This window comes from Myxocyprinus asiaticus, chromosome 17 (assembly GCF_019703515.2).
Source record: "Myxocyprinus asiaticus isolate MX2 ecotype Aquarium Trade chromosome 17, UBuf_Myxa_2, whole genome shotgun sequence".
NCBI lineage: Eukaryota > Metazoa > Chordata > Actinopteri > Cypriniformes > Catostomidae > Myxocyprinus > Myxocyprinus asiaticus.
The window spans coordinates 48232346-48257303 of record NC_059360.1 but is presented as its reverse complement, the minus strand read 5'-3'; the positions used below and the strand labels follow the sequence as shown (position 1 = coordinate 48257303).

The 24958-nt window shown below is 38.3% G+C and overlaps 1 protein-coding gene across 9 annotated transcripts in view; it reads left to right on the top strand.

The window, feature by feature from the left end:
* Window positions 1–24471, top strand: part of LOC127455162 (inverted formin-2-like) — a 44743-nt gene extending 20272 nt beyond the window's left edge. Inside the window, exons 4-23 of one of the 9 annotated variants that reach the window (XM_051722800.1) lie at window positions 1060–1219; window positions 3401–3434; window positions 3570–3711; window positions 3946–4078; window positions 5642–6427; window positions 6562–6704; window positions 10922–10983; window positions 11067–11169; window positions 11374–11459; window positions 11598–11698; window positions 13674–13744; window positions 13994–14101; window positions 15526–15596; window positions 15714–15834; window positions 15923–16087; window positions 17355–17457; window positions 17601–17753; window positions 20532–21245; window positions 23256–23309; window positions 23883–24471. In XM_051722800.1, the coding sequence (XP_051578760.1) occupies window positions 1060–1219; window positions 3401–3434; window positions 3570–3711; window positions 3946–4078; window positions 5642–6427; window positions 6562–6704; window positions 10922–10983; window positions 11067–11169; window positions 11374–11459; window positions 11598–11698; window positions 13674–13744; window positions 13994–14101; window positions 15526–15596; window positions 15714–15834; window positions 15923–16087; window positions 17355–17457; window positions 17601–17753; window positions 20532–21245; window positions 23256–23308 (3309 nt within the window). In that variant the 3' untranslated portion in view covers window position 23309; window positions 23883–24471. Of the gene's footprint in view, window positions 1–1059; window positions 1220–3400; window positions 3439–3569; window positions 3712–3945; window positions 4079–5641; window positions 6428–6561; window positions 6705–10921; window positions 10984–11066; window positions 11170–11373; window positions 11460–11597; window positions 11699–13673; window positions 13745–13993; window positions 14102–15496; window positions 15597–15713; window positions 15835–15922; window positions 16088–17354; window positions 17458–17600; window positions 17754–20531; window positions 21246–23255 lie in introns of those variants that run through there. The other 8 variants (XM_051722801.1, XM_051722802.1, XM_051722803.1 and 5 more) reach the window with 8 other exon arrangements.
* The last annotated feature ends 487 nt before the right edge of the window (window positions 24472–24958 follow it).

Below are 24958 nucleotides of genomic sequence, written 5' to 3'. Positions count from 1 at the left end.
TTTATTGATTGATTGTGAAAATCGTGATAGTCAAGCGAAGCACTTTTATAAAGATCAGCCTGTAGTCTCATAAAGTCCGCCTACTGATGTTTGATTGACATCCTCTCATTAGCATGTTGCACAAAGGAAAAATAAATATTACATACAAAAATAAATTAATTATTAAAGAAATTAAAAATCATCTTTCAATTTGACATTTTTGCATTTGCCCAAACAATTTATTTTATTTATTATATTGTGTTATTTTGCACAAATGGATGCATTTATTTATTTAATTATTTGTACATCTCCTTGCATAATTAATAATGTACATATTTATTTATCTACAAATATGCACATTTATTTATTAATTTGTGTATTCATTTGTTTATTATTATTGCTTTGTCCTTGCTTCGTTTTGGTTCTGTCCTGATACTCTGACATTTAATTAAAGATCTGTGTTATTAAATGACATAACACACACCGGAGGTGACATCTATGGACGACAAAAATAATACATAAATAAATCTGCATATTCATGCATAAATAAATATATAAATAATTAAATGTGCAGGGAGATTTACAAATAAATAAATAAATAAACTGTACTATTTTGCATTAATTGGTGCATTTATTTATTTATGTATGTATTTAATTATTTGTACATCTTCCCGGACATTTAAGTATTTATATATTTATTTATGGATTTATTTATCAGCCATTCAGCAAAATTATTTAGAGTTATTTGAACTGCGTAACTCTTTTTTTTTTATTTATGTTTTCCTTTATTTTGTGATGTTAGTAATATGTGGTCAAGAATAACATGTCTATCCGAGTATGAGAAGGGGAAATTAATGTAATTTTTGAAATAAACAAAAATATATTAGTTCACAATATGTTTTGCTAGATATCATTCATAGACCATGTAGTGGTGAATTTTACCCACTGAATTTCCACCCTGTTATTTTCAACCATGACCCGCCCATTTAACCAGATGGACATCTGAAGTCATTTAAGTCAGTTAGCTTGACCAGTTTGATTTAGAAAATCTTTAACATGTCCCTTTGTTTTCTCTTAAAGTGTGTGAAGACACAGCAGTATCGATTCAGTGTGATTATGAATGAACTACAAGCCACAGATAACGTGCCTTACATGGTCACCCTCCTGAGCGTCATCAACGCTCTCATCTTCAGCACCGACGACCTGCGGCAAAGAGACAAGATGCGCAAGGAGTTCATTGGTATGTTTAACTAATGTTACCATACTTTAGATGATTATACTTGAGTTGCGATGGATTCAACTGATTCACCAAATCAAGTGTTTTCATTTACACTGGCTGTGCTTGCAATAGAATACTAGCATACTGCTTAGTGCATACTGTGCAGAAACGGTATGCTGTCTACTATTTTTAAAGAATCGTATGTGAAATAGTGTAAAATGCAGAACAAACATTTTTTTAAAACTTAGTTTGCGTTTACATGCACATTAATATTCTGATCACTACCAAAAATCAGCGTATTGAAAAAAATTGACAAAACGCATTTACATGAGATATAAAATAGCAAAATGTAAATGACGACTTTGCTGTTGTTGGCTTATTAACCCCTTAAACTCCGGTCCAAAGGGGGGATGCTATATCACGAAAAAATTTACGCATAAACCGTTAAATTCTCTGTATAAATAAGTCAGGCATGTGAGGTATCATTTGAAAGCTTAGAATTGGATCATTTCCAAGATAAACATCACTTCTGCATTTATGTTACATAATATAACAAAATAAGGCCTCAAAACATTCATGTTAAAAAAACTAGCGCCCCCTAGAGGTAATGAGGTAGAAATATATATATGAAAATAAAAGTCCTTCACATAGCACCTAAAATGGACAAGTCATATATCAAATGAAAGCTCTCATTCTCAGAAATGTGACTGTATAGTTTATTTTGTTACCATAATACCAAAGTTTGAAAGATTTTCAAAAGAATCACAAAGTGAAATATGATTTCTGTAAGTCATCAAATACAAACATCTCTTTTATGCTCCGATAACTGCTGCTGTAAGCCACAAATAGCTTTAAACTTTATATCTACTTTTACCTTAGATAGTTCTCTAACAAATAAGCCATTGTTTACTTGTCTGTCAGCTTGCTTGTGTGAATAATCCAATGTTATATCTTAGATGTCCAGAACAAAATATGCCATCCAGAAGGAAAAGCATGCAAAACAAATCATTGGAAATATATGTTATCAACTATTGATGATCAAACGTTATATATCGTCGAAAAGGGGTCGATCTCAGCTTTCTAATGACACCTAGATTGAGCGTCTAGTCCACTCAGAGGCCGAGATATTCAATGAAATAATGAGGGTGGTGCTTGAACTGAAAATTAGACTGAATGTCAATGGACGAGCACATCTGTGAGGGTTAAAATGCGTTAGAGCGCCACCTACATTTCAGATCTGTATATTGTGATGGAATGTGATGGAGAGAAAAACAATTCTAGTGTTTGCTGCCATCTGGTGGAATAAAATGAGACTTTTCAAAGTGAGGTAGAGTGAACAGAACCAGAATTACATGTTTACAAATTCAGGACAACACATTATTATTATTATTTATTTATTTTTAACTTTCTCATTATCATAAGACTATAAACACATAAAATATTATTTATGAAAAATTGAAATCTTTTTTTTTATGTGGGTGGGGGGGGGTGTCTTTGAAAAATGTTACTTTTTTTTTGCAATTAGTCCACAGTATGTGTGAATGGTGAACTTTTAAATTAGATTGTGAAAAATTGGGGGCAGCAGCCCAAAAATGCACAAAGAGTTTAAGGTGTTAAACATAATCAGTGTAAGATCGTGTATGTAAACACTCTCATTGTTGTCAATATGACCTGTAAGTAAACCTGTCTTTGTAAGTAAAAATGGTTATTTTGCATTTTTTGCACAATTTTGTGTAAAAAGATCTTGACAGTCCAATCAAATAATGGCTCAAGACAAAGAAATTGAAATGGCATACCAGCATACATACTAGATGCAGTATGCAGTGTGTAGAGTACACACTACATACTATATAATCTATACGCAGCAAAAACAGGAAGAGTAGCTTCAATTTCAAAATTGCTTCCGGGGCATTCATCACATTAGAAAGGAAAGGTTGAGCATGTTGCATTGTGGGATAGAGGGATACTGCATGCTACAAAATAGTATGATTAGGATGCTAGTATGCAAATGAAACATAGCCATTGGACTGATCAAGTGTTAATTGCGTTCACCTGGGCTGAATGGATCTCATACTTGCACCTCACTCATGTCTTGTGTTTTTAACACAACTTTGGTCTTAATATACTAACCCAAAGAAGTAGAAGGATTACAGTGTCATATAGGGTGCATACATGGATATCAAACTATTTTTTGTCCACCAGGATTACAGCTGCTTCACCTGCTGCCCAAGCTAAGGTGAGTTTCATGTTAATCCACTGCTTTGCTCTGTTGCCCTTCAAAAAGCCAGTCACTGGCAAAACATGGACTGTAATATAAAGAAGAATTGTGCTTTATAAATGTGTTGCATGCATATGTGTTTGTGTGGTTTAGAGAAGAGGATGATGAAGACTTGATGATCCAGTGTGAGGCGTTTGAAGAGGCCATGGCTGAAGATGAGGAGGAGCTCTTGAGGGTTTATGGAGGAATTGACATGAGCAACCATCAGGAAGTCTTCACATCACTGTTTAATAAAGTGAGTGCCGTGTTTTCTTATTTGCTTGCACTGGAATATTGCAGAGTATATGACCTGGAGCCGTTTGTCAAACCATCCTTATTGTGTTTTGTTCAAGTCCAGTTTTTAAAGTTTTGATTCGATGAGCGGTGTTTATTGAAAATGCAATTATGTTGCCAATTTTATGCATTTCATTAAATGTCTGGAGTTTTATAGATTGATGTTTATTACGTCAGTAACTCTTTGTGTTTGTAGGTGAGCAGTTTCCCCTCATCCCTGCAGCTGTTGTCTATGTTGCAAGCATTGCTTCTTCTGGATCCAGATCGATCTGACGTTTGGCAGGCTTTGGAGGTGCTCACTAATCGAGCCATACTGATCGCACAGAGCTGTGAGTTCCCTTTGTTAATGAATCTCAATTTACAACCAGTTAGACTGCAATCAGATTGGTTTTGTTTAGAGTTAACAAACACTAGGTCTATTTTTAAATGGCCTTTGTGCTGTATGGCCTTTTCTGATTTTAGTTTGTCTTTGAATGTGCTTTAAGAAAAAAGTCCCAAGGCTTTGGACATGTACGATGGTATTGTTTGAACGCATCCTCTCGTTCTTTATTTTTAGCGTACAATGGGGCTAAAGCCCCCCACCCACTCACAATTTTGGAATGCCCAATTCCCACTACTTTAGTAGGTCCTTGTGGTGGCACGGTTACTCTTCAATCCGGGTGGCGGAGGACGAGTCTCAGTTGCCTCCGCTTCTGAGACCGTCAATCCGTGCATCTTATCACGTGACTCGTTGTGCATGACACCGCGGAGACTCGCAGCATGTGGAGGCTCATGCTACTCTCCGCGATCCATGCACAACTTACCACGCCCCATTGAGAGCGAGAACCACTAATCGCGACCACGAGGAGGTTACCCCATGTGACTCTACCCTCCCTAGCAACCGGGCCAATTTGGTTGCTTAGGAGACCTGGCTGGAGTCACTCAGCACACCCTGGATTCAAACTCACGACTCCAGGTGTGGTAGTCAGCGTCAGTACTCGCTGAGCTACCCAGGTCCCGAGTGTATGTTTTTATTGAATATTAATGGAGCAAACAAAACGAAAGGTTGTTTAGATAAATTGTGGTGAAAAAAAAAAAGTGGTGAGGGGGGCCTTTTACTCCACACTTGGGGTTTATAGTGATAGTGTAGATAATCTGGGCAATAAGTATAGGGTAAAATTTGTCAACTTATGCAAATACTTTTGAGATGGCAAGATGCTTGTTTTTCTTAAATTAAATGTTTTTTTTTTTTTTTTAATTGGGGGGGGGGGTGCTTATGGGGCTTTTTACTCCAAATACTGTCCTTTCACTTATTGGACAGTTATTGAAAAATGTTTGATTTGATCGCCATGAACAAAACTAAAAATGACAAATAAGTGAGTTTCTCATAGGGCTGTCGATTTAACGCATTAATTTAGTGCGATTTAATTTATATAAAAAATAATGCAAAAAAAATTAATGCAATTAATCATTTCTCCAGACCGTAATAAAGAATGTTTCTTTTATCTGAGGAATTCAAACTTTTAGTACGACCTGTTTTCTCCAGGGGGCAGTAAGCGAAACTCACTGTATAGGCAACGTGCAGCTTATACAGAGAACAAACCACACTCACTGACAGCAGACATCACAAGATGAGAACACGTTCTTGCGTTCAAGCACAGCTTGATGGAGCGCAAATCCAAACAAGGATCATGTTTTTCAAAATTTCACACAGTGACCTAAAAACTGTATATATTAGATATTAGCCCAGTTATACCCAGCAATTTTCCATCAAAAAAAGTCATCAAAAGTATGGAATAACACAAACGGTAATTGCTTAGTGACCAAGGATGTTAATTCAGCTGTAAAGATTTAATTTGGTCTGTTTTGAAATGAGATCTGAAGCAAATTCCTCGAATGTTTTCATGTTTCAGCTGAGATGGATTCCCGTGAGAAGATTCTGCAGCGTCTCGTCTTTGCCAAACTATCCAAAGGCTCCTCTGATGTTGATGGTCACCTGCTTGGAAGAAAGCATCAAGCCGTTCAGACGGAGACAAAGGATAAGAAACTGGAATGTTCTTGCAGATCAATCAATCAGGAGACATTGAGCAACTCCACAAAGGCTTCATCCACTCCTCTACCACCTCCACCACCTCCTCTGCCCAGTATGGTTTCTCCTCTCCTCAAAGCAGGAGCTGGACCTCCTCCACCACCTCCTTTACCAGGAGCAGGGATGCCTTTACCTCCTCCACCACCTCCTCTTCCAGGGATGAGTTTTGGAGGTCCACCTCCACCACCTCCTCTTCCAGGGATGAGTTTTGGAGGTCCACCTCCACCACCTCCTCTTCCAGGGATGAGTTTTGGAGGTCCACCTCCACCACCTCCTCTTCCAGGGATGAGTTTTGGAGGTCCACCTCCACCACCACCTCTTCCAGGGATGAGTTTTGGAGGTCCACCACCACCACCTCCTTTGCCTGGAATGGGAGCCCTTCCTCCTCCACCACCTCCTCTACCAGGTATGGGGCCTCCACCACCTCCGCCTCCTCCAGGTTCTGGTCCCCCCTGCCCCCCTCCTCCTCCAGGTGTGGGTGATGTGATAATGGCCAGGAACTTCCAGGCTCTTGGACAATCTTACTCCAGTCCTGTGAAAACCGGCCCTCATCCCTCCCTCAGGATGAAGAAACTCAACTGGCAGAAACTCAATTCCAGAGCGGTTACTGGTGAGAATTTGCAGCAATCAGAAACCAACTGCATATCTATGAGAACACAAGACCAGGACAACCTTTTTAACAGCTGTTAAGGTTTCAAAGCTGTTTGTAAGAGTCTGTCTCACACATTTGTTGTTCTTTCATAGATGGTCCTTCAATGTGGGCTTCAGTTCCATCTGATTCAGCGTTGGAGCCGAATTACAGCAGCATTGAGCAGCTCTTCTGTCTGCCTGTGGCTGAACCTAAAGACAAAACCCCGACTACACCTGTCAAGAGAGAACTAAAAGAGGTAAAACCACTGTTCTCTCGAAGCTAAGATGAAAACTGATTCATTTAAATGGTACAAATGGATGGTGTTTTAAATGTAGTCCATTGAATTTCTGTGTGGAGCTAAAACCACTAGAAATCTTGTTGCGATGATAATCGCAAGATGAATGGGCTGCATCCTAGAACAGTACGGAGATATCCTCCCGAGACCCGAGCGTGACTGCTGTGTGCATTTTCTGTTTCCTAATAAACAAGCAAAAAAAAAAAAAAAAAAAATTCTAGACCAAATAGTTTTCCTAAAAATGTACGTCCACATATATGGACAGTGGGACTATGTTGTGAAATTTTAAATAACACTAAGGTATAGAAAGTCTGATTTTTTTTCCATCAAATTGTTTGTTTCCAGGTGTGTTGATTATTCATGTTTTTGAGACATTACAGCTGATTTTCTGTAAAGCTGTCTGTCAAACATGTTGAGTGATCCAAACATCATCTGCAGCCTGAAACTGAACTTTTGATCAGATTTTAGGAGTGAATGCACTTAACTGCATAGAGAGCTATAGGATGCTCCCTATTTAGTGAATGACTTAACCTCCAGTGTGCTGTCTGTCTGCACTGGTCTCGGAACAGTTTGAAATGCACCTTATTTTCATCCTAACTCCATATAAAGCCTCTGAAAGACATTTATCAGCTTTTGGATGCATGCATTAATTCTCAATGTGATAATACACAGTAAATATAGGAATGCATTTATTAATGTTATTGAATAGAACTGTAATGTACAGTGACACAATAAAATATAAATGTATATTAATGAAGCTAAATGACCCACAGATGTGTTTGTTGAAAGTTATTCAAAATTAGTAACCTGTTTGTTCTACTTGTGTGAATGTGGTGCCAGTGTCCTCATATGTGGACGTCATGTTTATCAGCGCGCTGACACACGAAATATACTTAGAAAAAAACGTAGAGATTTCTTACTAGAGGGACTTTTGTTGCCGCTGCATCTGTAGGAGCGCTTCAATGAAATCGACGTCATGTGACTCGGTGCGTCAGAAGTTTAACCCTTAAATGACAGTCTAGAGTCTTGTGAACATTAATCAGTCGGTTTTTATTCATTTAAATGATGCGTTGCGTTAGGGCTGGGCGATATGACGATATATATCGTGGCAACAATATGAAGTGTCAACCGATGGAGTCTTTGCTATATCGTGTATATTGTGATGTGTAAATATCATGTGCACAGTGTGGGCTTATCTATCATTGGGCAGGGCTTCACGTGAGACTGAGAGAATTGAAGAAACATGGACAGGGTTTTTCCAGCATTGAATATTTTTCTGCAGCCGCCCCAGAAAATGTAATGACCTTCAACGTGCGTTTGGCACTTTAAAAGCACTAAATATTCTTCCCATCTGACACGCGAATGTTTCACGTGACTCTGGCGTGCGCTGTCTCTGGAGCGCCGAAGTGCTCGTGAATCCAGCAGGCTGTCCGATATTTGCGCTCCAGAGAAAGGAGAACTCGGATCGGGATCACTCATGCAACTCAAATCAGTTTTGACTCAGGAAAACCTCTAATGGAGAAAGAAATCTCCACAGAATGGGACGACTCCCAGACAGGTCAAGAAAAGAAGAGGAGCTTGTTATTAATACGACTGCGCATATAGCAATGTCAAAATACAACATGTGGACGCGGGGTCGCACAAGGATTTAGTAAATGTTTTTTTTTTCGAACATACAGAAGCCCACAAAGGCCATGCATTATTTGCATTTCATGAGTTATTTTTCAAGTGATCTTGACGTAACAAATGTAGTATTTTGTTTATGTATAGAAACACACTTAAGTTCTGTTAGAGCAGAGGTGCCCAAACTTTTTCCTACAAAAGGCCAAAAATCAAACTTGATTGAGGGCCGTGGGCTGAAAGTAATCATTGCATTATAACAAACAAAGGGCCTGAAATTCATTTCTGTAAAATGGGGAATTCTCTCCGTACACAGCTCATATGGGGGGCATTTTTTAATAATTACAAAGTTGCATGATCTCTACGTTGCATAATAAACTTTTTTTTCTCATTCACATATTTCCAAATATTTTGGCTATTAAATTAACAAAGCCTACAAAACTAACGCACTGACACAGAGGACGAGATGAGAGCATTTCTTCAGATTTGGAATGAGGAGCTGTTTCAACTGCGCGTATTTTACCTCACGCACCCGTTATATCTTTTTCCCGCTCGAATACATCTCGCGTCTCGACTGCGTGCTTTCGTTTTCTCCACTGTGTTTTACACGGATTATTGCATCAATCTTAAACATCTGCTGAGCAGGAACCACATTGAACCACATCGATCTCAAACCCTCACCGCTCAAGAACAATCATAACAAACAATTCCGGTAAGTCATGGCATCTGCTCATGTTACTACTTCCTGCATTGCATGCCACATGTTTACTATAGCTTCTTCTATCAGCAGTGAGGGATTCACATGTGAAATGCAAGGAATTAGTCAGGCTGACGGAGAAGGTTTATGACTTAGAGAAACACATCCGAACGCTAGTGGAGGTCAGTGAGAAAGAGAAGCCAGTAGATATTGTTTCGGATGTGGGTAGTACAGCGAGCAACGGTTCCAGTACGCACACTTCAGTTCCGGCTGTAGAGCCCCTGAGAATCATGTTGAAAGCGCCTTAATAATAGGTGATTCTGTTGTAAGGAATGTGGAAATGGACTCCAGCCACCATTGTTAAATGCATTTCCGGGGCTCGAGCGTCTGACATCAGATCAAATTTACAAGTGCTGGCTAATGCTAAATGTAGATTTTCTAAAATTGTTATTCAATTTAATGCACTAATGCTGTCCAGCTTTGCCAGTCTGAGATCACTAATGTTAAAGAGGTGTGTGACCTTGCAAAACAATGTCAGACACTGTAATATGCTCTGGACCCCGTGGTGATAAGGTTTATTGTAGATTAGTGTCACTGAATGTCTGAGTGGTGTCTGGAGAATAGAATAGGATTTATAGACAATTGGAAGAGTTTTTGGGGTAGACCTGACCTGTTAAATTAACTTGCTCTGGCTTGTTAATAGTTCCTAGAATATCATAATCCACTAAAGGAGGTAGATCCTTTTCCTATTTGGCTCCTAAACTATGGAATAGTCTCCCTAACACTGTTCGGGATGCAGACACACTCAGTTTAAGCCTAGACTAAAGACTCCTCTATTTAGCCAGGCATACACCTAATTTATCCATCAACACAATTTGGCTGCTTTAGTTAGGTCTGCCGGAACCAGAAACATTCATCATGATCTATAACTCTGCATAAAATTGAACGACATCTAAACTAATAATATTCTATTTGTTTCCTTGTCTCAACCTCGGGATTCATACCAGGGCCGGCTAGATCCTGCTCCGTTCCTGCTTCGTGTTGGACTCCACTGCTATGTGTCTCTGAGTGATGACGACTAAACGCAGCCAGTGCTAGCCAAACATCACTTCAGTCTATTATGATGGACTTCAGAGGATGAACTGATGCCAACTCCAGCTGTAAGACATGGGATACCCCATATGCCACTGCCTGAACCTTGGACTTAGGATGGACCTCACGAAATTACTGGCCGGTTGAACTGCGATGCACCTCACTGATCTCTGCCTGCATCACCTTTGTCTATTGATGGACTACACTCTTAAAATGGAATACGTAGACTATCATTTTAATTGCCAACAAAAGCCTTCATCATCCAACTAACAAAGGACAATGCATCTATGTGAACTTCTGCAGTTAATCCATTTTTGCTGTTTCTGCCTTTCTTGCAAATGTGCTTCATTTTGACTAACGAGGGAGCGCCAAGATAAAAGTGGCTGAACTATATCGCTCCACGGCAACATCACGCGCTTACGGTGTTGACAGCTTTGATTATAAACAGGAATGGTTTGGTTTTATAGCGTCGCTTGCTTACGGAGACGCGGTATAATGCCATTTCAGGCCGTGCAAACTATTATATTAAAATATGAAATTTGCCCTGGTTCCCCTCCTTTTATGATTTCATTACATAAAAAAACATTACTCTGCTAAATTAATGCAATGAAAAGCTGTGTCAATAGCAGTATATGACGAGGGGAAACAAAATGCAAGGCGGGCCAAATCAGAGGTCATCGTGGGCCAACTTTGGCCCTTGGGCATCTGACTTAGAGATTTTGATTAATGTCACACAAAAACTTTATGGTTTTCTCTGACTTTCTTCCAGATTTCATTTATTGACCCCAAGAAGAATCTGAATCTGAACATATTTCTGAAGCAGTTTAAATGGTAAGTTCAGATGTTTTGGAGATGTTGATCCTGTGGCTGGACATTCATATGTGCATTGTTTTGCTTGTTTTCCTCCCGCACAGTTCTAATGAAGACTTTGTGGCAATGATACAGAATGGCGATTGTTCTAAATTTGACGTTGAGGCCCTGAAACAGCTTCTGAAACTGCTTCCAGAAAAACACGAGGTTAGTTCACTATGAAGTGTGTAAACGGTATGAGAATTCATTTGTTTCACAGCCAAGCTTCATGAGCCATATTGTGGTTGGGTTAGTGGTTAGGTCAACCTATGAATGGCTTACTTATAGTTGACTCTGCATATTAAGCTGGGATACAAGAAAGCATTGTATCATCCAAAAAAACCTTTAACTGTAGTCTTTCTGTGCCTCCAGATGGACAACTTAAAGTCCTTTCAAGGAGATCCAGAGAAACTGGCCAAAGTTGACCGCTTTTACCTCTTACTTCTGGCTGTTCCATGGTAAAGTTTCTCTAAAGCATCAAATACTAAGGTGTTTTAAAGTCACACATAGGATGTGGAGTGCCACTGATAATATCCACCAGAGAATAAAGATGATTTACAGTCCTAGTTTGTACTTTCATCTTGATTGTCTCTCAGTTATCAGTTGAGGATTGAGTGCATGTTGCTGTGTGAGGAGACGCTGTCGGTTCTCGATATTCTGAAGCCCAAAGTAGATCTGGTGGAGTCGGCCTGTGAGAGTGAGTACAAACCAAAAACAAACATGTATTGCGTGTGTGTGTGTGTCAGCTGCTGCTGTTCTCTGATGGTTTCCTGCACTGAAGATATTAAAAGAGCTGAACTCATAATATGCATACTGAATGTCACATTTTTGGATGCTTTTGTGAATCTTCAGTGTCCCACACAGTGTTGATTTGTCATGTCCGAGTTCACGGTGGATCTGATTAACTTTGGAATGGAATACTAGCTGTACATGCAGCACACTGCTTTTGAAAATTAAAACATGGTAATTTAGCAGTTTTAGTCCAGTCTTGTGTGCAGTCGTTTGAACATTTATGAAGTCTGATGAATCAATATGGTGTATTCCAGAAATAGACTGATATATCGGTTTTACCAATTAATCTGTGTCGATAGTTGTTTTTTGAAACTATCGGTTATCGGCAAAAATCTATGCCGATAGTTGACGATATTTTTTATTCCTCCGTGTTCGTCAGTCTTTCATCATTGACTAGATTCATCCATATTTTTATCCACTTCAGTGCATATTTTGTTATTTTGATTAGACATTCAAGTACCTAAATTGAAGCGCGGGCATGCAAACGAAAAATATTATTAAATTGTAACTGCGCATATATTGTCTCCAAATTCATATCTTGTGAATAAAATGTATTCCTCAAACCTAATCTGGTAAATGTATATAATACAAAACCCTTCATCTGGTGAATATATATAAGCTATAAAAAGCTTAGTTTGATTCATACTTAAAGAGCACTGTAAGTCTGTCATTTCAAAATAAGAGCCTGTATTATGCACCAAATCTTAATTGTTTTCTGATTGAGATTTTGGTTGAACAAACTAGGGATGCACCGATGTATTGGCCACTGATATTTATCAGCCAATTAATGACCAAATTAAACCATAGGTTTAAGCATGAAAACGCAGATATGAAAAACCGATGGTTCATTTATAATTAACTATCACACTTTGTAAAAACTATGAATTCAAATGCACAATCCAGAAATATAGCTACAGAATGTAGAAGGGTTGGCACTCCAAAGAAGAATTTATTTCTCATTCTCACATTAATTAGGAAAAACCCTCATTACGTGACACTTACCTACACATGATGAGGTAAAACCATCCAAACGCTTTGAAAACAGCAAACTTTAACTTTGAGACATTGGTATGGTATCTGTTAAGGCTGCATGATTAAGTTAAGATTGGAATGACAATAAGGTCTTGCACGATTACAAAAGCTTGAAAGGCTGCGTTGAAAAATAGACTGCAATCAGTGCTTCAGTCAGCATTGTGTGAGCAAGCGGCGCCCTCTAGCGGTCTGGACAGCATTATCCATGATTAACACCACTATAGAATTTAAAAGGGTGATTGGTCCATTGGGTAACTTATTTTTAATTGATGTGGTTAACATTTCCGTGGAATTGCCCAACATAATGTTCGCATAATATGAATTTGTGATGTTCTATTAAATGCAGTACAAACATGTAAAATGTGAGTTCTGTTGTTTTGAACTGCAAAAACAGAAGTGCAAAAATGTTTTAGAAGTATAAAACATTTTTTACATCAAGCATCATGCTGTGATATTTAGTTATTTTGCAATGTTTTATTTTTCAAAAATGTTCATATCTTGTAGCCTCTGTGTCCGTGCCCGTCATAGTAAAAAAAAAGACTAAGATTTTTTTTATTATAAATCCATTCTTTACATCAATTTTTAAAAACTATCAGATGATTAATCTCTTATTGGCCTTTTCCACCACTTCAGTTATCTACTATCGGCCAACCTCTAGTGTGTTACGTTCTATACTGCACATTCTGACAAATGTAGAAGGTCATCCAGGTGGTTCTATGCATGCAAAAAATATTGCATACTTATAATGCATAGTATACTTGCTATATACTGCAGAAATAGCATGCTATTCAGAACATAGCTATTCTTTAGTGTTTGCTGACTTTAAGTGTGTGTTTTGTCCTCCACAGGTCTCAGGAAAAGTTCTCTGCTGCCCAGTTTCTGCAAGCTCATCCTTGATGTTGGAAACTTTCTCAACTATGTAAGAATCTGCAACAAAATCAATCATTTATAAAGGGTTCTGTAATGGCAAAATGGTTCATTCGTTGATCAGTTTCTACTACTTTAATTGTATTTATCTCACTGTTTTATATAAAAGTGTTTATCCATGCAAACTCCTTGGGCATCTGAAACCCTATATGTAACCAAAAGGCCATTCTTGAGGGATACACCCAGATATTCTGTTTTACACTGACTTGGTTCCCCATCTTAAACTTTTCCTTTCTGGCAGGGAAGTCACACAGGAAATGCTGAGGGATTCAAGATTAGTTCCCTGTTGAAACTGACTGAAACTAAAGCAAACAAGAGTCGCATCACCCTCCTACATCACATCCTGGAGGTACTGCAGAGTGACTGAATAATTTTAGAAAAATTAAGTTAATTTCTCAAAGCTGGAGTGTGACTTTGTTAAAATACTTTCTCCCATCTCAAATTATTATGCAGAGACAAATATAAATAAGCCATTCATGGGTTGAATTCCTCAAACTGTAAACACAGTTTCTTTGGCGCTATAAAAACGACTCTGTTTGTTTGAGCAGCCGTCCAGCCCGACGGAGCAACATTGGCTCGACCAATGGCGTGACTTTGGCGCAGGACTATTTTTTTTTTTTGGTAAACATGTAATCTGGTTCTGTTCACTCTACCTCACTTTGAAAAGTCTTATTTTATTCCATTAGATGGTAGCAAGCACTAGAAAAAAATAAATTCTCATTTTGTCACAAAATGCCGATCTGAAATGTAGGTGGCGCTCTAACTCATTTTATCCCTCACAGATGTGCTCGTCCATAGACATTCAGTCTAATTTTCAGTTCATGCACCACTCTCATTGTTTCATTGAATATCTCGGCCTCTGAGTGGACTAGAAGCTCAATCTAGGTGTCATTAGAAAGCTGAGATCCTCCCCTTTGCGACGACATAACATTTGATCATCAATTGTCAAACATATTTTCTGATGATTTGTTTTGCATGCAGACAAGTAAACAATGGCTCAATTTTTTAGAGAACGTCCTAAAGTAAAAGCAGAAAGTTTTCTGCTATTTGGGGCTTACAGCAGCAGTTATCGGAGACGTTTGTATTTGACGACTTACAGAAATCATGTTTCACTTTGATTCTTTTGAAAATCTTTCGAACTGTGGTATTAGGGCAAAATTAACTGTACAGACACATTCCTGAGAATGAGAGCTTTCATTTGATATATGACTTGTCCATTTAGGTGCTATGTGAGACTTATTTTTATTAATATTTCTACCCCATTACCTCTAGGGGGTGCTAATTTTCAACACGAATGTTTTCAGGCCTTATTTTGTTATTGTAAGTAATAAATGCAGAAGTGATGGGTATCTGTGAAAAGTTCAGATTCTAAGTTTTAAATGATACCTCACATGCCTGATGGATGAATACGGAGATTTTAAGGGAATAGTTAAGAAAAATACAAAAAATATTGTTCTTAACCCATTTGAATTTCTTTCTTCCGTGGATCATGATAGGCAGAATGTCCGAGCTTCTTTTTTTCCATACATTAAAAGAGGAATTTATACCACCAAACTCAGTCTCCTTTGTTTTCCACTAAAGAAAGAAAATCATATAGGTTTGAAATAACATGAGGGTGAGAAAATGAACTATTCGGTTAAACTGTGGGTTGATTGACACTGAAATTGGGGGCATATTTGAACCATTAAAAATGCAGTGATTTTAAACTCATCTCCCATTACATCTTGGATTTGTGGTGGATTAGGAGGGTAAAATGGATCTTGTGATTTCCAGGAAGCTGAATTAAATCACCCAGAGCTGCTGAATCTTCCAGATGATATTGAGGCATGTGCGAAAGCAGCCGGGTAAATAATACCACACATTTCTGCTGTGTGAGTGTAGAAATGTAAATGCTTATTCTCTGAGTGGGTGTCACAGGACCAGCATTATTTCTCAATAGTTCTGTGTTTTCATTCTTTCAGCATAAATCTGGAATCAATTCAGTCAGAAACGAATGCTCTTCTGAAGAGATTAAAAGACGCAGAGAAGAAAGTGTCTTCATCGGTTGAAGATGTGAAAGAGCAGTTTTCAGGGGTCATTGAGGTGCAAACACTTCTGTACACTGAAATCATTTTATTAAATGTCATCTAAACATCTTATTGATACTGAATGTCCTGTGATGTTCCTGTAGAATAACGTAGTTGCATGTAAAGCTCTGGAGGAGCGTTTCTCAAATGTTGAGAATCGTAAGGGTGATCTTGCTCAGTATCTGTGTGAAGATGTTTCTCAGCTCTCACTGGACGACCTCTTCAGCACCATCAAGACCTTCCGTGACCTCTTCCTCAAAGCCTTAAAGGTCAGTGGGATGTTTTAGTATAATCTATAACTGTAACTCTGGGGGGGAAAACAGCTTAAACCAGACTGAGGTGGTTTGCTGGTCTCCCAGTTTGTTCTATTGGTTGGTTTTAGAGGTTTTTGGGCACTTTTTTTAGCTGGAAGACCACCTAGACCAGACTATCTTTTGACTTGACCTACTAAGTAGCCACCTAGCAGCCACCCACAACACCTTGGCAACAACAGCAACGCCCTGGCAACCACCCAGAACACTAGCAACTACATGGCAACATACTAAAACAACCCAGAACACCCTAGCAACCACCTAGTAGCATGTTAAAAAAAAACATCCGGAACACTCTAGCAACCAACTAGCAGTAGCCTGACAATCACCCAGAACAATGTAGCATCCACATATTAACATGCTAAAAACAACCCAGAACACCCTATCAACCACCTAGTAACACCTTGGCGAACACCCTGGCAACGACCCAGAACACCCTAGAAACCACATAGTAGCATGCTAAAGAACACCCTATCAACCACCTAGCAATGCCTTGGCAACCTCCCAGAACACCCTAGCAACCACTTAACAACATGCTTAACACAGAGAACACCATATGAACCACTAAGCAATGCTCTGGCAACCATCTAGAACTTCCTAACAACTCCCTGGCAACCTCCTAGCAACCACATGGCAACATACTAAAAACCACCCAGAACACCCTAGCAACAGCATAGCAACACCCTGGCAACCACCCAGAACACTCTAGCAACTACATTGTAACCTACCAAAAAAAAAAAAAAAAAAAAAAAACAGAACACCCTATTGACCACCTAGAACACCCTGGCAACCACATAGCAACATACTAAACCCCAGAACACCTTAGTAACCACATGGCAACATGCAAAAAATCACCAAGAACAGCCTCTCAACCACCTAGCAATGCTCTGACAGCCACCCAGAACACACTAGCATGCACACATGAACATGCTAAAAACAACCCAGAACACCCTGGCAACACCCTAGCAACCACATAGCCACATGCTAAAAAAAACACCCAGAACACCGCATCCACCACCTAGCAATGCCCTGACAACCACCCAGAACACCCTGGCAACCATCCACAACACCCTAGCAACTGAATAGCAATGCCCTGGCACTCACAACATCCTAGTTTATTTTCCCCAACCATTAGCTGATTGTTGTGTGAATGAGTTGTGCATGACAGAACAGTCAGTAAATTTATTCCAGCTGAGAGCTGCAGTTCTGTTGTTTGTTACGGCAGGAGAACAAGATCCGTAAAGAACAAGCTGCTAAAGCCGAGAAGAGGAAACAGCAGCTCGCAGAGGAAGACTCTAAACGACAGAAAGGAGAAGATGGAAAGATCAGTGAGTGATTCATTCATTAAAGGGGTTTAAAGCTATTATACTACATCCTTAAAGTTTGAATGATTCTTCTTTTGTCTTAATCATTTTCTCATTAATCATCCATGGAGAACAGATTGAAGAATCACCCATTTTTGTTTTTCTAGTCCGAAGAGGACCAGTGCCACAGGAGGATGGCTGTATCATTGATCAACTCTTGGCGGATATTCGAAAGGGTTTCCATCTGAGAAAGACTCGTCCCAGGTGCGAAATGGAAAGTGACCCTTCTAGTGAAATACATAGGGTTACGGGACAGCCCGGTAAGAACATACAGCTGTTAGGTTCTCCACTGCCGCTCCAATACAAAAGCCTCAAATGCCTCCATGTTTTCTCCTCTGCCGTCTATAGTGAGTGGATTAAAGGGGTCATATCATCCTTTTAAAATGGTTCACATTGTACTATGAAAACATACGGTAACTTTCAGAACTCAACTTACTCTGCAATCCAAGAAGAGCATTTATTGAAACTAAACTGAAAAACAACTCATTCTTTTCAGCTTTATGACTTTAACGGATTCATTTAAAAGCACGTCAGTGTTTACTGGGTGATCATTTCAGTCACGGTGAGGCGAAAAGCAGGAAGTAGGATAGATACTATAATTTATAAACTGCAGAAGAACTATAATATGAGTAAAATGTTATGAAGTGTTTGTGTAGCTCTGCAGATCCTTCTGATGAATCCCAATGTTAACAATATTCAGTCTGATCTGAAGCGTTTAACCCTTCAAGCGAGGAAAAAAATAATCATTATATTAATAACTACAGTCTTGACCAACACACAGTAGGTATCGTTTGAAAGCTTAGCTCTACTTTCCAATCATGTAGACATTATGAACAAAACTGAACCAGTGCGTTGAAGTGTTTCGTTTTGATAATTTATATTACTAATTATAATATTTACGGTGCAATTTTTTTTTTTAAAAACATCAAACTCATCAAATAGTCGTGTCATATGTTGTTGGAAAACTCTTAAAGAGTAGAATACAACCAGCCTATTTGTTTTACTCACAGACAAAAATAGTGAGTAATAGCTAAGTATGTCTTTGACAATTATGTTGGTGTTGCTTATATGGTGCGTTTTCCGTTATAACTTTTACAAAACATAAACAGAACAAAATATCAAATCACATACACATGACATACGCGATTATCTTTCAAACGAGTCCACACACAAGATAATCAGATGCATAGATCATTAGATAATCCACATGAAGCACAATGTTACATATGTCCACCAGGAGATGGCGCCAAATACATGACAGACTCAATGATGACTCAAATGACACAGAATGAAACTCATTCTGTGAAATCTCATTATTAAAATCATGTCTGCATGCTATGCAAACCTTTAGTCATTGTTGTGTTTGCATGTGTAATTAGTTCTTATGTACAATTATTATGTTTTATTTGTTTGGAGATGTTTTTAAACACTGTGATAACAAATAATTTATGCTATAACTTTTTTGTATCAACACAATTTTTCTCAGATACAGTTGACATGATTGGGAACTAAAGTAGTTTTTCTGGAGCCACCTTATTTACACGCAGAGATATATAATAAAGAAAAAAGTACATTTTTGGCTTTTTTTAAAAAAAATTTGCAGTTTCTTACAATGAGAGTCTCAATGTATCATCTATATCATTAAAAATGTAAGTTCTTTACAATGATGCCAAACACTTGGTATCTTGGTAGTTATAAGCCTTTAATATTGGGGATGCCACTGAAACAGGAAATCTTTAAAAACGCCTTCAGAGCTTAAAGGGTTAATCGACAATTCAGCACAGATTTATTAATGAATCAAAGAGTCTCTTATTGAAGGACAAAACAATTGAATTAGTGAAATTGTCACAAACAGAATTTTTACTGATTTTGGTGAAAAAACCTTGTATAATATGTCAACCTCAGTGGAAAAACAAGCAGACTATCTGTATGAAATGACCCCTTTAAGCAAATGTGTTTGATAAAATTGGCGCTAGAGGTGAAAAATTGAGTTTCGACTTTTGGGATTCGAGCCCAATTGCTCACACCTTGCTGCTGGACCTATAGCAAGACTTTCCTCCCTCACAACGCTTCTCATTGGTGGTTTACACCTGTACGTGCTGTCACATTGTGTGCAAATGGTGAACTTAAAAATTAATACATAAATGCATGTAAATTCATGTAAACTGCATGTACACACTGTAAACTGCAAATGGGTAGTTGACATACGGTATATAATTTTGTGAATCTATATATATGTAAAAGGGAAAGTGTATATTTTAGGTCCTGTAATTGGTCACAATTTAAGTTTTTCCAAAACGTATTACCTTTTTGCCTTCTAGTTCATTTTAAATGGACCTGCATTGTGACTAATGAATTTTCACAGTTAATTTTTATTTTCTCCCTAATTTGGAATGCCCAATTCCCAATGCGCTCTAAGTCCTCGTGGTGGCGTAGTGACTCGCCTTAATCCGGGTGGCGGAGGACGAATCTTGGTTGCCTCTGTCTGAGACCGTCAATCCGTGCATCTTATCACGTGGCTTGTTGAGCGCGTTACCGTGGAGACGTAGCGCGTGTGGAGGCTTCACGCTATTCTCCGCAGCATCCACGCACAACTCGCCACACGCCCCACCGAGAGCGAGAACCACATTATAGCAACCACGAGGAGGTTACCCCATGTGCCTCTACTCTCCCTAGCAACCGGGCCAATTTGGTTGCTTAGGAGACCTGGCTGGAGTCACTCAGCACGCCCTGGATTCAAACTCGAGACTCCAGGTGTCGCAATTAATATTTTAGTGAGACCATGTAGTATCTCAGTCCTAAAAACTACATATGAAATAATTTCATGTCAACTACCCAAATACAAACTGTAAATCTGGATGTAAACTGTCAGTACATCACTCATTGGTCACACAAGCAGATCTTTCATTCAACAGAAAAGTTTAAAAGACCATCGAAAAAGTGCTTCTCTACGCTTTGCTTCACTGTCATTTCTATTTTCTACTCGAGACGCACTATTGTGTTCTTGAACAAATTGATTTCTTCTCGTTCTAAAACAGCAAGTGTCAGGTCTGTAGGAGTTGGATCGTCTGCAATCGAAGCATCTCGACCAACCGTGGGCTGTATTCCAGAAGATCCGGTCAAAGATTCCGGCACAAATCCCAGAGGTGAAGTAACCTCTTTGGGTGACCGTGACGCAAAGGCCAGCCCTCAAGAGGCAAAGGAGCCTCGGTCAAATTTGTCTACGGAAACAACCACCACAGACATCGAACCACCACAGAACCCCTCAGTGAGCTCCACGTCCATGGAGAACTCTTCATTAGATCCACCAGCTCAGGAATTAATTGCAGTGGATCAGTCTGATGAACTGCCCAGCTGCCTTACACCAAACAATACAGACCCACAAGAACAAGAACAAAACCAGAACAGCATCCAGCCTACGAACGATGAGTCGACTCGTTCCACCCCAGTAAAGAGAACTGACCCTTTAAACTCTGGTGCTATTGACTCAAACATAAATGATGCTTGTGAAAATACTGACACGTTGAAGACAAGTAAAGACTATTATGACGACCCACTCCAGTCGAGTAATGATTGTGTAGATGGCAACAGTAACAAGTCGTCAAGAGACTGTGTTTTGACGCAGGAGGCACCCGATGAACTAGATGGAGTGAGTTCACAAGCCCCGCCCACTCCTGCTGTAGGCCACGCCCCTCTGAAGCCAGAAAATAAAAAACATTTCTACCAAAGAAACAAAAAAAGCGGTAATGAAGGTAATGTATTTGTATATCTAATAAAGATAATATTTTTCAGCACTGCCGTTTGAAATTGAAAGTGTCCAATGTGTTTAAAAACCTTCTGCAAATATTTTTGTTTGCAAACACAGTAAATATTTGCTATTTTTAATTTGTATTAAATTCATGTTTAACTTTTATTATAACTTTATTTTATTGTTAAACATGAATTTGTTCATGTCAAGTGAAGCTGCTGGGATATTTCTGGAAAATGTTTACATATTAATTTTCCTTTATTTTGTAATCGCACAGATATTTGGCTAACAAGGTGAATCTGACGAAACCTGTCCAGGCCACATTTCACCCCAAAATCAAAAGGAAAAAAATATTATAAAATGTTTTATATATTAATATGCATCTTATATATAAAATGTATATATAGTGTGTGTATAATGGGGGGAAAACAATCTTTATAGTCCCCAAAATGAGTATATATTTAATATTTATTATATATTTAATATAAATTTATATATTTTTATGTAGATTAATATTTTTTTATATATATATATATATATATATATATTATAAATTTGTATAAAAATATTTTTTATATTTTTATATAAATTAATTTTACATTAAATATTTGTATGTAAATTAATATATATTTAGCAGATGGTTTTATCCAAAGGGACTTGAGGATGGATACAACGCATGCGATTCATCTTAAGGAGACAGTAACAAGTCTTAAAACCAAGACAAAGATTAAAGTGCAACAATTTATACGCACAAAAATGTAACTGTATATAAATCTTAATGGTTCCCAAAGTAAGAGAGATATATAATATATAATTACACACACACACACACACACTGATGAGCCACAACATTAAAACCATGCTAATATTGTGTAGGTCCCCCTCGTTCCACCAAAACAGCACCAACCCGCAACTCAGAACAGCATTCAGAGATGATATTCTTCTCACCACAATTGTACAGAGCGGTTATCTGAGTTACCGTAGACTTTATCAGTTCAAACCAGTCTGGCCATTCTCTGACCTCTCACATCAACAAGGTGTTTCTATCCGCAGAACTGCCGCTCACTGGATGTTTTTTGTTTTTGGCACCATTCGGAGTAAATTCTAGAGACTGTTGTGTGTGAAAATCCCAGAAATACTCAAACCAGCCCGTCTGGCACCAACAATCATGTCACGGTCCAAATCACTGAGATCACATTTGATCACCATTCTGATGGTTGATGTGAACATTAACTGAAGCTCCTGACCCTTATCTGCATGATTGTATACATTACACTGCTGCCACACGATTGGCTGATTAGATAATCGCATGGATGATTGTTGGTGCCAGACGGGCTGGTTTGAGTATTTCTGGGATTTTCACACACAACAGTCTCTAGAATTTACTCAGAATGGTGCCAAAAACAAAAAACATCCAGTGAGCGGCAGTTCTGCGGATAGAAACGCCTTGTTGACGAGAGAGGTCAACAGAGAATGGCCAGACTGGTTCAAACTGTATTAGGCAGGTGGTTTATCTTTTTGTGGTTGATCGGTGTGTGTGTGTGTGCGTGCATATGCGTATATTTGTAACTGGGGGAAGAGAGAGAGAGAGAGAGAGAGAGAGAGAGAGAGTTTTTTTAAGCATGTTTTCCCCCCAAAATAAAAATAATTGTCAATATAGTAATCCGTCTGGATGTTTAACTTGAGTTTTCAGGAATTCTCAGTAGTTTTTACTGTAATACTGTAAAAATGGGCTTGAAGCAATGAATTTTTTTTCTTTTGATTTGACATTTCTTGACAGGTTTCTTGATTCACCCAATACGCATCTCAGGTTATTGAACTGTCATTGTTGTCGTTTTATTATGACGATTCCAGAAAAAGGTTTCAACACTCATTACTAAATTTTACATCTCTTCTTCTACATGTAATCAGTTCCCTTTACTGTCAGATATTAAATATCTGGCATTTGTGCTTTACCGTAATGGTGACGACCACTGAAATGAATGTCAATCATTCTTTTTCTTTGACTCTGAAGTCGAGGGTAACGGGGGGAACAGACGCTCTAAAAAGGCATGTGTGTTGCAGTAAGGTAGGTCAAACGCCTCCGTACGAAACTAACCGGACCAAATACAACGTCCGTCACAACCCGTCTAATCGATGTTCTCTGTACTTACCAACATGTGTCAAACTCCGTTGTTAATATACCTCTTGGCTTCAAACATGGGAATCTCCGGCACCTGTAACCTGACCTGGGTGCCTATCTTTTGACCCTCAAATAAACTTTAATTTTAACCAGCATCTGAAATAATTATTAAACTCACCAGTCTAAGTGAATAGCAATACTTCTGCTTATATATACTAACTGTAAGTGTTAAAGCAAAGGTATGTGAAGATGGATTGTCTATTTTGCTTGGGTCACTGCTGTTATGACCTTTTGGCCTTTAACCCCGCAACGTGACTATTGGGGCTTTAATGTGTCTGTCTGTCTGTCTCTGTTAAAGCATGAAAGATAAGCAATCGTTTTGAAATGAGTCTAGATGTGCTACAATCAAGAACTTTCTCTAAATTCCAAGATCATGAAGTAATAACACAAGTTTTCTCGAAGTGTTTGGGAAAGGTTTCATACTTCAAACTGCTTATAGAAGTTTTTCACTCATTGCAGGAAACTCCAGGAAAAGGAGAACAAAAGGGAGACGCAAGAATTGAGCGCAGTCTACTTCTGATCCTGGATTACATCTGTTCTCTTCTGCTGTATTTCCTGTAGTACTCTCAGGACATATGGACTGACCCCAGATCAGCTGATACATCAAAGGACCAATTTATGGTGCATTTGACAAAATAAACTGTGTGTTTTGAGTTTGGTTTTAAATGCTAAATCTATGATCAAACTATATTTTAAATATTTGCACACTGTCAGATGTATTTGACACACCAAACGGTTTATATTCAAGTATTTTTGAAGAGAGAATTGTAGTGAAGAGAAAATTATGGGTGTTAATTGTTTCTCAAAACCTGTAAGATTCTTCACTCTTTCCGAAACCTTTAAAATTTTTCACTTGCTGTTAACTATTAATATTGCTCTGAATGTAAACTTTATAAGATGTCTGGCATTAACCATGAGAAGTATTTGTTTATTCTTATATCCATTCTATAGTATTATTGTAAAAAATATCATTGTTTTCATGCATATTAAGATTCTGAAGAAATATAAATTATATATACAGTATAATAAAATGCACAATCAGTGTTGATTGAGGTTTGGCTTCTTTCAGACTCATTCATTGAAATGTATTGAAGTTCACATTAACTGGAGTAAATTAGACGTTCTTAGAGTGTCTACTTGCGTTAAATCACTATTGATTTTATCAGCTGATGTCTTATCACATGCTGAAGACTAAAGTTTGAAAGTTCAATTGTGTGTTTCAGACAGGGTGCTTTATAATTCAATAATAGCACATTGTCTGCGCATGTGCATGATAGCGATTTTTCCATCGGACACAAAGCTGTTGTCCTCCAGGGGGCGCTTGGCGGCTCAGAAACCCGAATCCCCTATAGGATCACATTCATGTCAAAAGACGATTTTTGTCATAACTGAGACATTTGTACACCACAAGTTGTAATCGTTTAAACCTGTTATTTATTTAGGATGTACACGTTGAGATAAAAAATTAAATACGTCTCGGCAATCTCTATTAAATTGGTTATTCAAAAAGCCTTATCGAGTCAACATCAACATCT